Genomic DNA, 17,307 nt, shown 5'->3' with positions numbered 1-17,307 from the left:
AGATCCAGAGTATCCTAAACATGCTCGATGGGTGAGTATGCAGGCCATGGAAGAACTGGCCTTTCAACTTCCAGGAATTGTGTACAGATCCTTGCGGCATGGGGCCGTGCATTGTGCTGAAAGATGAGGTGATGACGGCTAATGAATGGCACGACAATGGGCCTCAGGATCTCGTCATGGTATCACTGCATTCAAATTGCCATCAAAAAATGCAATTGTGTTTGTTGTCCGTAGCTTATGCCTGCCCATACCATAACCCCACCATGGTGCACTCTGCTTATTACATTGACATCAGCAAACCGCTCGCCCACATGAGACCATACATTTGGTCTGCGGATGAGAAGCCGGTTGGACGTACTGGCAAATTCTCTAAACCAACGTTGGAGGTGGCTTTGGTAGAGAAATTAACATTAAATAATGGTGGACATTCCTGCAGTCAGCATACCAATTGCACATTCCCTTAACTTCTGTGGCATTGTGTTGTGTGACAAAACTGACATTTTAGTGGCCTTTTGTCCCCAGCACAAGGTGCACTTGTGTAATGATCATGCTGTTTAATCAGCTTCTTGAGTTGCCACACCTGTCACGTGGATGGATTATCTTGGCAAAGGAGAAATGCTCACTAACAGATGTAAACAAATTTGTGTAGAAAATTTCAGAGAAAAGCTTTTTGTGCATATGGAAAATTTCTGGGATCTTTTATCTCAGCTCATAAAACATGGGACCAACACTTTACATGTTGCGTTTATTTTTGTTCAGTGTATGTTCAGGAGTAGAAATTTGCTTAACAATAAGTTGCATAAACTCGGTGTGCAATAGTGTTTAACACTTTTTTTTGTGTTTTTTTTAATGACTACCTCATCGCTGTACCCCACACATACAAGTGTCTGTATGGTCCCTCAGTCGAGCATTGAATTTCAGACAGATTCTGTCACACACACAGGAGGTTTTCCAATGCCTCGCAAAGAAAACAAACATCTCTATAAAATGGCACTACATTTGGACATGAAGACTAACAAACACACAGATATTTTACAATCAGTTCAGAATGTTTAAGCAAGTCCGAAACTGAATATCCATATTCAATTGCAGTTGTAAGGTTGTCACACAGCAAACATGTTAAAATGTTTTCAAAATAATTAGCACAAAGAAGAAAGAACCGTTGACTGGATAAGTCAGACATCTAATAAGGCACACATCTGAAACCATGAAGTCCAATGTCTGTGATAAAACACTTACAGAAATCCGTACTACAACTTCAATCTTTTGTAAAGAAATGTTACACAACACTTCTTTGACGACCTTTAAGCAGAACACTGGTTTGGTTCTTAAAGTGACGTTAAGCATGAAGTCCATAGACATTCTTTCCCTGAACTATGTGTTTGGTTCGTTCAGACTGAGGGACATTTTCCTGGCTGCTAAAAGAGTTCCTAGGGCTTTCTGTGCTGAGGCCTGTCCCTGAGCTGTTTGAGGTCGCTACAGCAGCAGGCACTCCAGTGTCTTGTGTTTTGATATAAACCACATAAAAGACAGGCAGGATAATGCCTATCAGGAGCATGGCCACCACAGCGTTCCACCACTGGATGCCCCAGTCTGCTCCATAGCTGGTCAAGCGCTGGCCTCTGTAGCCCAAATTTTGTGGCCGCCCTGCGGCCTCTAAAAAGACCTCATTCTGTGCATCTGTGGTTTGAATCAGTCTCTCGATGTCATGATCCACTTCCTTGAGGAAGTCAGTGTATTCCTGTAAATGTGGCCTACCAGATGAGCTGGCTGTAGGTCTGTCCTGTGGTGTGGATGAATTTGAGGTACTGTGTTCCGTGTTAGTCAATAAGCTGTGTTTCTTCACAGGGATTTTGATTGATTTCAATGCAAACATATCCTGTTCCTGAATCAGGTTGTTCACCCTCTTTATGTCGGCCACCTGTTGAGAGGAAGAAGAGAGTCAATACTGGCATAATGTGAGGACACATGATCAGTAGCCTATGCAGACACATACAGGTAACTCAATATAAAGAAAACACGAGTACATGAGGGGAAACATTTTGAAAGAAGTTGCTTCTACAGATGTGGTTCATGAATTAAGCAATTAACATTCCATCATGCTTAGGGTCATGTATAAAATGCCCAGTTGCCCATTATTTTGGCTTACAGGGCTAGAAGAGATTACAATGACTTTGAAAGTGCGAGCATAGGGGGCTTAAAGGGTGTGTGTGTGTGTGGTCCCCGATTCAAATGTTAAAGATAGAAGTGCATCAGTCCACAGAATCAGTCCACGGACCCCGAACCAAACCAAATGAATCACCGGTTCACATTTTTTTTTTGGGGGGGGGCTCATATTACATTATTTTTACTTTCCAAAAACAGGCCTACCTCTCATCTTTTGTCAACTGATGCATCCTCTCCTTCAGTGTCAAACTGCATATAATGGTATTGACATTGAGCTTAAAGTCATTTTGCATGCTGAACAACCCCAGGCAATATCAGTAGCCTACTCAAACTGAGCACTGTGATCAGCTTCGAGCACTTACCAATGCAATGTAGGCTTACGTGATGTTAAGCATTATTAATCGAGTGCCAACTAAGGATATTAACGAGTAGCCGGTCATGCTTGTCAGTCTATAGGTTCATTTGCACAATTTCGTGGAATTAAAATTGGTTTAAGAATTTAACAAATCTCAGTCATGAAACAGGAACAGTGTCTTGGTCGAACGTAAATATTATTTTGATGTTTGTTAACAAGTTAATGGGGGTTGGTTAGTCTGCAACAATTGATAGACATTTGCATCCCTAGTGACAACCTATGTAATTTATTGTTAACTATACACTGTTGAAAATGGTGTTTTACTGAAATAAAAGTAAGCTACTGGAGACAACTCTTCTGGCGATACCTGCTGAACAGGGCTTACAATAGATTTATTTTGATTTCCAGTTCACCATCAGAAATGGTTTTGCTTTAAACAATCAGTGTATATGCCTATTTTTAGATGTGAAATTATCAGCACTACCCTGTATAACAAGTACAGCAATCCCTTTTGTGAGGTGCAGTGCATGGCCGAAACGAGAGGAAATCACTAAAATCTTCAGAACCGTAAAAACCATTCTGAGATGGTTTGAAATCTAAAGTTGTGCTATAATATGCTGTTCATCGACTACAGCTCAGCATTTAACACCATAGTACCCTCCAAACTCGTCATTAAGGCCCTGGGTCTCGACCCCACCCTGTGATACTGGGTCCTGGACTGCCTGAAGGGCCGCCCCCATGTGGTGAGGGGGCGGCCCTCCTGTACTCCCATGACTGCGTGGTCATGCACGCCTCCAACTCAATCATCAAGTTTGCAGACCACATTACAGTGGTAGGCTTGATTACCAACAACGACGAGACGGCCTACAGGGAGGAGGTGAGGGCCCTCGGAGTGTGGTGTCAGGAAAATAACCTCACACTCAATGTCAATAAAACAAAGGAGATGATCGTGGACTTCTGGAAACAACAGAAGGGAGCACTCCCCTATCTACATCGACGGGACAGTAGTGGAGAAGGTGGAAAGTTTTAAGTTCCTCGGCGTACTTGGCGTCACAGACAAACTGAAATGGTCCACCCACACAGACAGCGTGGCGTAGGCGGCACAGCAGTGCCTCTTCAACCTCAGGAGGCTGAAGAAATTTGGCTTGCCAACCAAAAACACTCAAACTTTTACAGATGCACAATGGAAAGCATCTTGTCGGGCTGTATCACCGCCTGGTACGGCACCTGCTCCGCCCACAACCGTAAGGCTCTCCAGAGAGTAGTGAGTAGAGGTCGACCAATTTAATCGGAATGTCCGATTACAAGTTTTTATAACAATAGGAAATCGGTAATTTTGGACGCCGATTGACAATGTTTTTTTTGTTGTTTATTTTACACCTTTATTTAAGCTTTATTTAACTAGGCAAGTCGGTTAAGAACAAATTCTTATTTTCAATGACAGTTTAGGTGGGTTAACTGCCTTGTTCAGGGGCAGAACGACAGATTCTTATCTTGTCAGCTCAGGGATTCAATTTTGCAACCTTACGGTTAACTAGTCCAACGCTCTAACCACCTGCCTCACGAGGAGCCCGCCTGTTACGCGAATGCAGTAAGAAGCCAAGGTAAGTTGCTAGCTAGCATTAAACTTAATCAATCATAATCACTAGTTATAACTACACATGTTTTATGATAGTATAAGTTTATCTAGCATGCCCTATGTTGTATATAATTGATGTAGAGCGCATTCGCCAAAAAGGACTGTCGTTGCTCCAACGGGTACCTAATCATAAACACCAATGCCTTTCTTAAAATCTATACACAGAAGTATATATTTTAAAACCTACATATTTAGCTAAAAGAAATCCAGGCTAGCAGGCAATATTAACCAGGTGAAATTGTGTCACTTCTCTTGCGTTCATTGCACGCAGAGTCAGGGTATATGCAACAGTTTTGCGAACTAATTTGCCAGAATTTTACGTAATTATGACATAATATTGAAGGTTGTGCAATGTTAGACTGATGGATGCCACCTGTTAAATAAAATACGGAACGGTTCCGTATTTCACTGAAAGAATAAACGTCTTGTTTTTGAGATGATAGTTTCCGGATTCAACCATATTAATGACCTAAGGCTCGCATTTCTGTGTGTTATTATGTTATAATTAAGTCTATGATTTGATAGAGCAGTCGGACTGAGCGATGGTAGGCACCAGCAGGCTCATAAGCATTCATTCAAACAGCCCTTTTGTGCGTTTTGCCAGCAGCTCTGCGGTTTATGACTTCAAGCCTATCAACTCCCGAGATTAGGCTGGTGTAACGATGTGGTGTGAAATGGCTTGCTAGTTAGCGCTATATAGCGTTTCAAACGTCACTCGCTCTGAGACCTGGAGTAGTTGTTCCCCTTGCTCTGCATGGGTAACGCTGCTGAGGGTGGCTGTTGTTGTGTTCCTGGTTCGAGCCCAGGTAGGGGCGAGGAGAGGGAACGGAAGCTATACTGTTACACTGGCAATACTAAAGTGCCTATAAGAACATCCAATAGTCTAAGGTATATGAGTATGATTTTTTTAAGTAATGAAAAATCATACAATGTGATTTTCAGGATTTTTCGATTCCGTCTTTCACAGTTGAAGTGTACCTATGATAAAAATTGTAGACCTCTACATGCTTTGTAAGTAGGAAAACCTGCAAAATCGGCAGTGTATCAAATACTTGTTCTCCCCACTGTATATACTGTACTCTATACCATCTCCTGCATCTTGCCTATGCCGTTCAGCCATCACTCATTCATATATTTTTATGTACATATTCTTATTCACTCCTTTACACTTGTGTGTATAAGGTAGTTGTTGTGAAATTGTTAGACTACTTGTTAGATATGACTGCATGGTCATTAGCATAAACATTGCGCTACATTCGCATTAACATCTACTAACCATGTGTATGTGACAAATAACATTTGATTTGATATAGCACTATTGGCTATTCATTTTCTATGTCATAGCTCATTTGTAAAAAATATTGATACATTACTAGCGCTAACACTTAATCTGCCTACATAGTACATACACATACAGTATATCATAAAAGTGAGTGCACCCCTCACATTATGTAAATATTTGAGTATATCTTTTCAGGTGACAACACTGAAGAAATGACACTTTGCTACAATGTAAAGTAGTGAGTGTGCAGCTTGTATAACAGTGTAAATTTGCTGTCCCCTCAAAATAACTCAACACACAGCCATTAATGTCTTAACCGCTGGCAACAAAAGTGAGTACACCCCTAAGTGAAAATGTCCAAATTGGGCCCAAAGTGTCAATATTTTGTGTGGCCACCATCATTTTCCAGCACTGCCTTAACCCTCTTGGGCATGGAGTTTATCAGAGCTTCACAGGTTGCCACTGGAGTCCTCTTCCACTCCTCCATGACGACATCACAGAGCTGGTGGATGTTAGAGACCTAGCACTCCTCCACCTTCCGTTTGAGGATGCCCCACAGATGCTCAATAGGGTTTAGGTCTGGAGACATGCTTGGCCAGTCCATCACCTTAACCCTCAGCTTCTTTAGCAAGGTAGTGGTCGTCTTGGAGGTGTGTTTGGAGTCGTTATCATGTTGGAATACTGCCATGCGGCCCAGTCTCCAAAGGGAGGGGATCATGCTCTGCTTCAGTATGTCACAGTACATGTTGGCATTCATGGTTCCCTCAATGAACTGTTGCTCCCCAGTGCCGGCAGCACTCATGCAGCCCCAGACCATGACACTCCCACCACCATGTTTGACTGTAGGCAAGACACACTTGTCTTTGTACTCCTCACCTGGTTGCTGCCACACACACTTCACACCATCTGAACCAAATAAGTTTATCTTGGTCTCATCAGACCACAGGACATGGTTCCAGTAATCCATGTCCTTGGTCTGCTTGTCTTCAGCAAACTGTTTGTGGGCTTTCTTGTGCATCATCTTTAGAAGAGGCTTCCTTTCTGGGACAACAGCCATGCAGACCAATTTAATGCAGTGTATGGCGTATGGTCTGAGCACTGACAGGCTAACCCCCCACCCCTTCAACCTCTGCAGCAATGCTGGCAGCACTCATACGTCTATTTCCCAAAGACAACCTCAGGATATGACGCTGAGAACGTGCACTCAACTTCTTTGGTCGACCATGGAGAGGCCTGTTCTGAGTGGAACCTGTCCAGTTAAACCGATGTATGGTCTTGGCCACCGTGCTGCAGCTCAGTTTCAGGGTCTTGGCAATCTTCTTATAGCCCAGACCATCTTTATGTAGAGCAACAATTATTTTTTAAAGATTCTCAGAGTTCTTTGCCATGAGGTGCCATGTTGAACTTCCAGTGACCAGTCAGTATGAGGGAGTGTGAGAGCGATGACACCAACTGTAACACACCTGCTCCCCATTCATACCAGAGACTTTGTAACACTAACGAGTCACATGACACCAGGGAGGGAAAATGGCTAATTGGGCCCAATTTTGTTGCCAGCGGTTTAGACATTAATGGCTGTGTGTTGAGTTATTTTGAGGGGACAGCAACTTTACACTGTTATACAAGCTGTACACTCACTACTTTACATTGTAGCAAGGTGTCATTTCTTCAGTGTTGTAAATATTTGAGTATATCTTTTCATATGACAAAAATGAGGGGTGTACTCACTTTTGTGATATACTGTACATCATTTACAGTGTGAAAGTATTCGGCCCCCTTGAACTTTGCGACCGTTTGCCACATTTCAGGCTTCAAACAAAGATATAAAACTGTATTTTTTTGTGAAGAATCAACAACAAGTGGGACACAATCATGAAGTGGAACGACATTTATTGGATATTTCAAACTTTTTTAACAAATCAAAAACTGAAAAATTGGGTGTGCAAAATTATTCAGCCCCTTTACTTTCAGTGCAGCAAACTCTCTCCAGAAGTTCAGTGAGGATCTCTGAATGATCCAATGTTGACCTAAATGACTAATGATGATAAATACAATCCACCTGTGTGTAATCAAGTCTCCGTATAAATGCACCTGCACTGTGATAGTCTCAGAGGTCCGTTAAAAGCGCAGAGAGCATCATGAAGAACAAGGAACACACCAGGCAGGTCCGAGATACTGTTGTGAAGTTTATAGCCGGATTTGGATACAAAAAGATTTCCCAAGCTTTAAACATCCCAAGGAGCACTGTGCAAGCGATAATATTGAAATGGAAGGAGTATCAGACCACTGCAAATCTACCAAGACCTGGCCATCCCTCTAAACTTTCAGCTCATACAAGGAGAAGACTGATCAGAGATGCAGCCAAGAGGCCCATGATCACTCTGGATGAACTGCAGAGATCTACAGCTGAGGTGGGAGACTCTGTCCATAGGACAACAATCAGTCGTATATTGCACAAATCTGGCCTTTATGGAAGAGTGGCTAGAAGAAAGCCATTTCTTAAAGATATCCATAAAAAGTGTTGTTTAAAGTTTGCCACAAGCCACCTGGGAGACACACCAAACATGTGGAAGAAGGTGCTCTGGTCAGATGAAACCAAAATTGAACTTTTTGGCAACAATGCAAAATGTTATGTTTGGTGTAAAAGCAACACCCTGAACACACCATCCCCACTGTCAAACGTGGTGGCAGCATCATGGTTTGGGACCTGCTTTGCTTCAGCAGGGACAGGGAAGATGGTTAAAATTGATGGGAAGATGGATGGAGCCAAATACAGGACCATTCTGGAAGAAAACCTGATGGAGTCTGCAAAAGACCTGAGACTGGGACGGAGATTTGTCTTTCAACAAGACAATGATCCAAAACAAAATCTACAATTGAATGGTTAAAAAATAAACATATCCAGGTGTTAGAATGGCCAAGTCAAAGTCCAGACCTGAATCCAATCGAGAATCTGTGGAAGGAACTGAAAACTGCTGTTCACAAATGCTCTCTATCCAACCTCACTAGCTCAAACTGTTTTGCAAGGAGGAATGGGAAAAAATGTCAGTCTCTCGATGTGCAAAACTGATAGAGACATACCCCAAGCGACTTACAGCTGTAATCGCAGCAAAAGGTGGCGCTACAAAGTATTAACTTAAGGGGGCTGAATAATTTTGCACACCCAATTTTTCAGTTTTTGATTTGTTAAAAAAGTTTGAAATATCCAATAAATGTCGTTCCACTTCATGATTGTGTCCCACTTGTTGTTGATTCTTCACAAAAAAATACAGTTTTATATCTTTGTTTGAAGCCTGAAATGTGGCAAAAGGTCAAAGTTCAAGGGGGCCGAATACTTTCGCAAGGCACTGTACATTCACACACATTGATCCAGCTCAGAGGCCTAGCTCATGAACTCCATCAGCAGAAGATTTGAATTTACAATGGAAAATATGTATATATGCAAACGTTAATGCATCGAATCGATTCGTTCTCTAATCTAACCAAATTGCATTGAATTGTTTCAAGCTAAAATGTTTTATTCCTTTATTGTAGCCAATGTATCTACATAGATACATATTGATTTGTCTTGAAAGGGAAAGATGCACATCACTATTGTGTGTGTCTCAGTCATAAAATCTCAACCCAATTGAAAACTTATGGAGATTCAGGAGCAGCACCTGACACCGCATTTTCCACCACCAACAACAAAACACCAGATTATAGAATTTTCTGTGGAAGAATTGTTGCATCCCTCCAATAGAGTTCTAGAGACATTGAAGCTGTTCTGGCAACTCGTGGTGGCCCAATTCCCTTTTAAGACACTTTATTCTGGTTTTTCCTTTATTTTGTCAGTTACCTATATGTACAGTGTCTGACGTTAAGTGTACTGTACAGTACACTATGTACAGTTTGCTGACAGCAAATAAATGGGCTCAAGGACTTACTTTGCAGCCATATTGCAGAGCAAGTTTGTTGAGGTTGTCCCCAACCAATACATCCCTCTCTAGCAGCATGAGGCTGCCCAGTCTGTCCTGGTCCGGCTCCTGCCGCCCCCGGGGCCTAAGCGCCATCACATTGAACTCTTCTTCCTCTGAAGAGCCTGCAGAGCCATTTGGCTGGCCGTTCCTGAACATGTACACCTGGCCATCTAAACTAGCATGGACATCCACTGGGGCCTGGAAGGCCCGGGGAACAAGGTCTCCTCTCCGCATCACAACTAGCTACTTTAGGTGGAAAGAAGACACAAAATTATCAAGTGTGATAAGGGTTTTATAAGAAGTAGCTTGCTATGTAAACTGAATACAAAAATACCTCTGAGACTGTTTCTATACCTAGTGCACAGACAATCACAGGTACATTGTTTGAACAGTAAGTTGCCGAACTTTAATTCCCTTATTTTTTATATTCTTCATTAACTCAACTGACGTTCTACCAACATTACAGGAATGAGTTTACCTTTACCAAAGCCACTTATAACCTCTCTAAATTGAGAGCTACCTATGCCTTTACTCAGCTATAGCTAGTCTACTCTTAGACACTGTGTTACGCAAGATATGTGATAACAATATTTCCATACTTGACGTTACAGGGCAGCTTATACAAAATGCTTCCATAGATTCTTCAACTAACCTGCTCTTGGCGATACCTTTTTCGTTCTTGATTCAGGAAAAAGGTTATCCTTTAAAATGTCAGTGTCCAGTTGCATGTGGTTCTACAAAAAACAGAAAACTCTGAAAGATATTAAATCCATGTTCTGTACCACGTGAGGAGGTTCCTCGCCATCTTAGCTGCCGCACATCTAGCATTTCCCAACATCTTTTCAGGAACTAGTCGTTTCCATGAGACGCAGCAACGTGAAGATGACAGCACGTCACATTGCGACCACTCCAAAAACCTTTTTGTTTTCATTTTTTATTTAGTACAAAAAGTTGTCACCTAATGTCATGTCTTTTTGTCCCTTTAAAAAACTTTTTGGGAGTGCTGCCATTTCCCAATGTTTCTTGAACTTGGGATTTAATTTGAAGTTAATGACATATGGCAGAGCACCCAGCTATTAAAATGAGGCCGCGCCCATGTTACCCACTCAACTCAAAGATATTAAATCGACGTGTTCTCTGGTTTTTGTAGAACCACCTGCAACTGGACACCGACATATTAGATAACACTTTTCCCCGAATCAAGAACAAAGAAATTATCTCCAAGAGCAGGTTAGTTTAAAAATATATGGTGGTGTTTTGTATAAGCTACCCTGTAAAGTCAAGTGTGGAAACATTGCTAGCTAGTTATCGCATAACCCATTCATAGACGCTAACTGCTTTAGTGTCCTTTGATGACGTATCTTCTGTTGAATTCCAACTTGTAGTGCAGTCTTGTTTAGGCCTTAGCTCAGGCATCCTCATCTGGCGTTGTGTAGACTTTAGATTTTCAGCAGCTACTGTGCTCCTGTGGAAGCATTCCACAGCTGCTTTCACTTTGTCCACAATGGGTTTCGTCAACTTTAGAGCATCTCTTACAATCAGGTTGATTGGGCAAGACATGGATGATGGGTCCATTTTAACATTTTCATGGCTTTGGTTATGTTAGCTGCATTGTCGTTAACACAACAGGATACTTTTCCATCTACTTGTCATTCTCTGGCCACTCAACAGTTCCTCTGCCAAGTTATCTGAGGTGTCTTGTCACTGAACTCAAAGCAGTCCAGAAGACAGACATTGAAAAATCTTCAATGAAGTGACATGGTGGTGGTTACCCTTGATGTCCAGCAGTCAGTGGTGAGGCTAACTGCAGTAGCTTTTTGGACTCTTTCCCGCACTGAATCCTGTGTGCTCTTGTACAGTCGTGGAATAAGTGACTTTGAAAGGGTTTTCCTGCTGGTAATTGCATACATTGGATTTAGAGTACTGCTACAATTTCTAAAAGCTCTATCCTCCACAAACGAAAATGGCTGGAAATCGGTGGCAATCATTTTAGCCAATGCAATATCAATTTGGCATGGTTTTGCTACAGACATAGACTTTGGCATAAAGTGGTCCATAGAAGACTGCATTGCTGTGGGTTGCAGAGTAGGCCTACTTGACTGAGTGGATACGCTGGATCCACCACTATCACTAGCAGGCCCGCTAGTTTTGGGAAATTCTACACTGTGCTCTAACATAGTCTACATTATTAAAATGCATCCAAATGCTACTGTGCTTCAGACTAATTTTCCAGCTGTTGTTTTCACAGCTGTCCTTCCTCTCTCTACTCGGCTGCTAAGTGTGTGACTGAGTGAGTTGGCTCGGCCCTCCCTCACGCATCTTTGGTTGACACTGTGTCTGATTGACAGGAACAACAGGTGAGAAGTGTGAGAAGACAGCCAGAACGAATGTGTGTGCGCTTGAGCATTGGGCAATTGTATTATTATTTTTTAAAGTTATTTGAATTAGTTAATTATATTCATATTAATTGTTTTATACGTTTATAAATAGATTCGGCTCTTCTGATATGCGAGCCGACTCCCAAAGTTCACCTACAAGAGCCGACTCGTTCGCGAACGACCCTTCACTAATAACTGGAGAGGAAGTGTAGTTCGTCAACTGGATGCACACACAGCTTGTGGATTTGTGCAAAACTACTACAGTAAGTATCTTTATTTGAGAAACATTTTTGCTAACATGACAGATAAGCGGTACATCAGCATATGTTTCGGAAACAATAATTAGACGTTTCTAAACCTTTAAACAACACAACTTGTAGTTCACATCGAGCCAACCGTGGGCGAATGTAACCGCTAAAAACTATACTCTGTAAAGTTGAGGGTTTTCGAGAGCTGGCTAGTTATGACATTCAATGAACCTAGTCAGACCATGCGAAGTTGCATTACATGCAACAGACAGTCCTGAAACTAGTCTAGATGTGTTATGAATTCGTTGAGAAATCTCAACTCCAGGTAGATACATAACTACCTGGAGTTGAGATGTGTCAGCTAGCTTCTGTACCTACTAGTTATACATGTGACTAGCTAACGTTAACAGGTCAGACATTAAGTTTCATAAAAACTATGACAATCGCTTGCAAGCTACTATACATACTATCAAAACGAAAACAGATTAACAAAATAACCAGCAAGTTGCGTGGCGACTGGTACGTAGCTAGTAACAGCTAGCTGTTTAATTTAGCTAACAGGCCGAATATGACCTTGCACACTTAACGTTACTTGCTTCACTCACGGACTGTGGACGTGACATTATAGTAAACCTAAATTACCTAACACATTACAGTAGCTAGCTTGAACCAAATGTAAATCAATCGAAAAAAATATACAAAAGACGTTTATTCATTTCAAATCAGATTGGCTAATAAAGTTTGAGCTTGCAACTCACCTTAAAAGTAACTCGTCCAGTTTTCCCATAGTGTCAAATCCTCCGCAACTCTCACTTTTTACAGAGCTGCAAAGACAGGACTCTCCTTTCAGTTTTGGAAAATCCAGTCTAGGCATAGTTTTTCTTCTTCGTGTAGTTTTCCGGCAGACTAAATTCTTTGGTCGTTTTTCTTCTTCGATGAGATTTAACGGCGGTTGGCATCCAATAAATGTTGAATTACCGCCACCTACGAGAATGGAGTACAACTCCCTTATACTTTTCTGTAACTCTGACGTCAGAGTTACAGGGTGTTTTGAGCGGTGGTGTCCCATCCTTTCAAGGTTGTTGGCCTGAAGTAGGACTAAATTGTGGAGTATAGCGGTGGTGGGACACCACCACTCAAAACACCCTGTAACTCTGACGTCAGGTCTAGCACACCCAAACACCTCTCTGCACCTGCCACCACATCATCAATTTTGATCAACTATAAGTTGATCACCATTGCTATAAATGCAAAAAAATTCAATCTTACTGAAACATATATCACTTGTTGGTTTAGCACTCTGTACTGGTACAGATTTACTACTCACACCACTCCTCTTAGGATCCCTCCCCCTTGACCCATCTTCCTCTGTGGTCCTTCTGTAGCTCAGTTGGTAGAGCATGTCGCTTGTAACGCAAGGGTAGTGGGTTCGATCCCCGGGACCACCCATACGTAGAATGTATGCACACATGACTGTAAGTCGCTTTGGATAAAAGCGTCTGCTAAATGGCATATATTATTATCTTCACTGCCTCAGCATATTTTTTTTTTACCTTTATTTTACTAGGCAAGTCGGTTAAGAACAAATTCTTATTTTCAATGACGGCCTAGGAACAATGGGTTAACTGCCCGTTCAAGGGCAGAACGACATATTTTGTACCTTGTCAGCTCGGGGATTTGAACTTGCAACCTTTCGGTTACTCGTCCAATGCTCTAACCACTAGGCTACCCTGCCGCCCTGCTTAGTGGGTTTATCATTGTTTTTCAACAGGACAATGACCCAAAACACATCCCCAGGCTGTGTAAGGGCTATTTGACCAAGAAGGAGAGTGATGGAGTGCTGTATCAGATGACAACTTCTGCACTACTCGAACCCTGGAAACCTCAACCTGCCTCTCTCGCACCAGACATTTCTGATCCCCAGCTCCATGGGCACCCCTACAATTAACACATACCACTACTTTCCCCAATGCTACACATTCCTTTGTCTCATGCCCTTTTGCACATTTCTCACACCTAGGAACCTCCCTCCTACACACTGCTGCAACATGCCCATAAGCTTGACACGTGTAACGACGTAATGTAAGCGCAAACCAGATGGGATGGCGTATCGCTGTAGAATGCTGTGGTAGCCATGCTGGTTAAATGTGTGTGCTTCATTGTGGGAACCACACATGCGGAAATCATCCGTTCACCTACTCCGGGTCTCACAAAGACACAGAGGTTGGAACTAAAAATCTCACATTTAGACTCATCAGACCAAAGAACTGATTTCCACTGCAAAGCTGTCATCAAGACAAAGGGTGGCTACTTTGAAGAATCTCAAATATATAATATATTTATTTGTTTAACGCTTTTTTGGTTACTACAAGATTCCATATGTGTTTTTTCATGTCTTCACTATTATTCTTCAATGTAGAAAATAGTCAAAATAAAGAAAAACCCTGGAATGAGTTGGTGTTATATACACACTACATGGTCAAATGAGTGGATTCAGCTATTTCAGTCACATCCGTTGCTGACAGGTTTATACAGTCGAGCACACAGCCATGCAATCTCCATAGACACACATTGACAGTAGAATGGTCTTACTGAAGAGCTCAGTGACTTTCAATGTGGCACTGTCATAGGATGCCACCTTTCCAACAAGTCAGTTTGTCAAATATCTGCCCTGCTTGAGCTGTCCCTGTCAACTGTAAGTGCTGTCATTGTAAAGTGGAAACATCTAGGAGCAACAACGGCTCAACCGCGAAAAGGTAGGTCACACAAGCTCACAGAACTGTACCGCCGAGTGTTGAAGCACATAGCTCGTAAAAATCATCTGTCTTCGGTTGCAACACTAACGACCGAGTTCCAAACTGCCTCTGGAATCAACGTCAGCACAAGAACTGTTCGTCGGGAGCTGATGGAGGAATAATGGTCTGGGGCTGTTTTTCATGGTTCAGGATAGACCCCTTAGTTCCAGTGAAGAGAAATATTTAACACTACAGCATACAATGACATTGTAAATGATTCTGTGTTTCCAACTTTGTGGCAACAGAGATCGGTGTGGAAGAGCTTTACTGGCCTGCACAGAGCCCTGACCTCAGCCCCATCAAACACCTTTGGGATGAATTGGAACACTGACTGAGCTAGGCCTAATCGCCCAACATCAGTGCCCGATCTTACTTCCATTAAGCCAAAAGAGCATTAGTAAGTCCTCGCAGCAATGTTCCAACATCTAGTGGAAAGCCTTCCCAGAAGAGTGAAGGCTGTTCTCGCAGCAAAGAGAGGACCAACTCCATATTAATGAACTTGATTTTGGAATGCTTCATACCACAAATAGATTGGCTGAAAGGCATGGATCCACTTTCTTCACAAATCATAGTCCAACAGCTCAGAAGCCTTGACCTCACCTGTCGGCGCAGGTTCTTCCTATTCACTTTTGTCAGGTTCAATTTCCATTGACAGCTCAGGGTTTTCAGGAGAGGAGCATCGATACCCCTTTACTTATTCCACATTTTGTTGTGTTACTGTCTGAATTCAAAATGTATTAAATAAAAAGCGAGTGAGAACATGCTTTTAGAAATGTTTGCAAATGTATTGAAAATAAAATACAGAAATATAACATTTACATAAGTATTCACACCTGAGTACATTTGGCAGCAATTACAGCTGTGAGTCTTTCTTGATAAATCTCCAAGACCGTTCCACACCTGGATAGGACAACATTTGCCCATTTATTATTTTCTAAATTCTCTGTCAAATTGGTTGCTAATCATTGCTAGACAACCATTTTCAGGTCTAGCCATAGATTTTCAACATAATTTTACTCAAAACTGTAACTCGGCCACTCAGGAACATTCACTGTCTTCTTTGTAAGCAACTCCAGTGAACATTTGGCCTTGTTTTAGGTTATTGTCCTGCTGAAAGGCCAATTCATCTCAGAGTGTCTGGTGGAAAGCTGACTGAACCAGGTTTTCCTCTAGGATTTTGCCTGTGCTGAGCTCCATTCCATTTCTTTTTTTTAACCAGAACAACTCCCCAGCCCTTAATAATATATGCCATTTAGCAGACGCTTTTATCCAAAGCGACTTACAGTCATGTGTGCATACATTCTACGTATGGGTGGTCCCGGGGATCGAACCCACTACCCTGGCGTTACAAGCGCCATGCTCTACCAACTGAGCTACACAGGACCACGTTAATGATTACAAGCATGCCCACAATATGATGCAGCCACCGCTATGCTTGAAAATATGGAGAGTGGTACTCAGTAATGTAATCAGTAATGTGCTGTCTTGGATTTGCCCCAAACATAGCACTTCGTATTTAGGACAATTATTTTTGTATTATTACTTCAGTGCCTTGTTGCAAACAGGATGCATGTTTTGTAAATGTTTTATTCTGTATAGGCTTCCTTGTATTCACTCTGTCAATTCGCTTAGTAGTGTGGAGTAACTACAATGTTGTTGATTCACCCTCAGTTTTCTTATCACAGCCATTCAACTCTAACTGTTTTAAAGTCACCATTTGCCTCATGGTGGTTTCCTTCCTTTCTGGCAACTGAGTTTGGAAGGAGGCCTGTATCTTTGTGGTGACTGCGTGTATTGATGATACACCATCCAAAGTGTAATTTATAACTTCACCATGCTCAAAGGGATATTCAACGTCTGTTTTTTTTTATACCAATCTACCAATCTTGGCGATGCATTGGAAAACCTCTCTGGCCTGAATCTGTGTTTGAAATTCACTGCTCGACTGAGGGACCTTACAATTATCTGTATGTGTGGGGTATAGAGAGGTAGTGATAGTAAGGTATTGTTTAAAAAATCATGTTCAACACTATTATTGCGCACAGGGTCCATGCAACTTATTATGTAAATTGTTAAGCAATTTGTTTTAGGCTTGCCATAACAAAGGGGTTGAATACTTATTGACTCATGACATTTCAGGTTTTCAAGTTTAATTAATTTGTAATGCAATTCGAAAAACACAATTCCACTTTGACATTATGGGATATTGTGTGTAGGCCAGTGACCAAAAAATATCAATTTAATTAATTTTAAATTCAAGCTGTAACACAGCTAAATGTGGAAAGTCAAGGAGAGTGAATACTTTCTGAAGGCACTGTTATTATCTTTCCTGTACCTGACTCAAAGGAGAAAGTACACGGCTTGTATTTCGCAGACGTCGGTTTGTAAGATTTGTACTTCACGCCCTTCTTTCGGGCCTCGCGTAACGTCGCCATCCAGTAACTGGTTTCCGGGTCACAGCGAGAGAGGATGGAGGGTGGTCTTT

General features: G+C 41.9%; 1 protein-coding gene across 2 annotated transcripts; it reads right to left on the bottom strand.

The window, feature by feature from the left end:
* Positions 1-654: 654 nt before the first annotated feature.
* lysmd4 (LysM, putative peptidoglycan-binding, domain containing 4) lies at positions 655-12,947 on the bottom strand. Of its 2 annotated transcripts, none has more exons than XM_046307549.1 (3): positions 12,786-12,947; positions 9,369-9,647; positions 655-1,921 (listed from the first exon to the last, which is right to left on the bottom strand). In XM_046307549.1, the coding sequence occupies exons 2-3, from the start codon at positions 9,633-9,635 to the stop codon at positions 1,340-1,342; spliced, it is 849 nt and encodes a 282-aa protein (XP_046163505.1). In that variant the 5' UTR covers positions 9,636-9,647; positions 12,786-12,947; the 3' UTR covers positions 655-1,339. The 2 variants fall into 2 exon arrangements, with proteins under 2 accessions (XP_046163505.1, XP_046163511.1); XM_046307555.1 differs by having other exon boundaries at positions 9,369-9,644; positions 12,786-12,930.
* Between the last annotated feature and the right edge of the window lie 4,360 nt (positions 12,948-17,307).

Source organism: Oncorhynchus gorbuscha, linkage group LG02 (genome assembly GCF_021184085.1).
Source record: "Oncorhynchus gorbuscha isolate QuinsamMale2020 ecotype Even-year linkage group LG02, OgorEven_v1.0, whole genome shotgun sequence".
In the NCBI taxonomy this organism is placed as follows: Eukaryota; Metazoa; Chordata; class Actinopteri; order Salmoniformes; family Salmonidae; genus Oncorhynchus; species Oncorhynchus gorbuscha.
Note: the sequence above shows the minus strand (reverse complement) of the source record. Positions and strands in the feature narration are given on the sequence as shown.

What these genes read in the sequence shown, in the direction of transcription:
- lysmd4 (XM_046307549.1), bottom strand. Translation starts at nt 9,635, where the DNA reads ATGCGGAGAGGAGACCTTGTTCCCCGGGCCTTCCAGGCCCCAGTGGAT. An exon ending in CTCTGCAATATGGCTGCAAA is followed by an intron (nt 1,922 to 9,368) that starts GTAAGTCCTTGA and finishes TCCTCTCAACAG; the next exon opens with GTGGCCGACATAAAGAGGGT.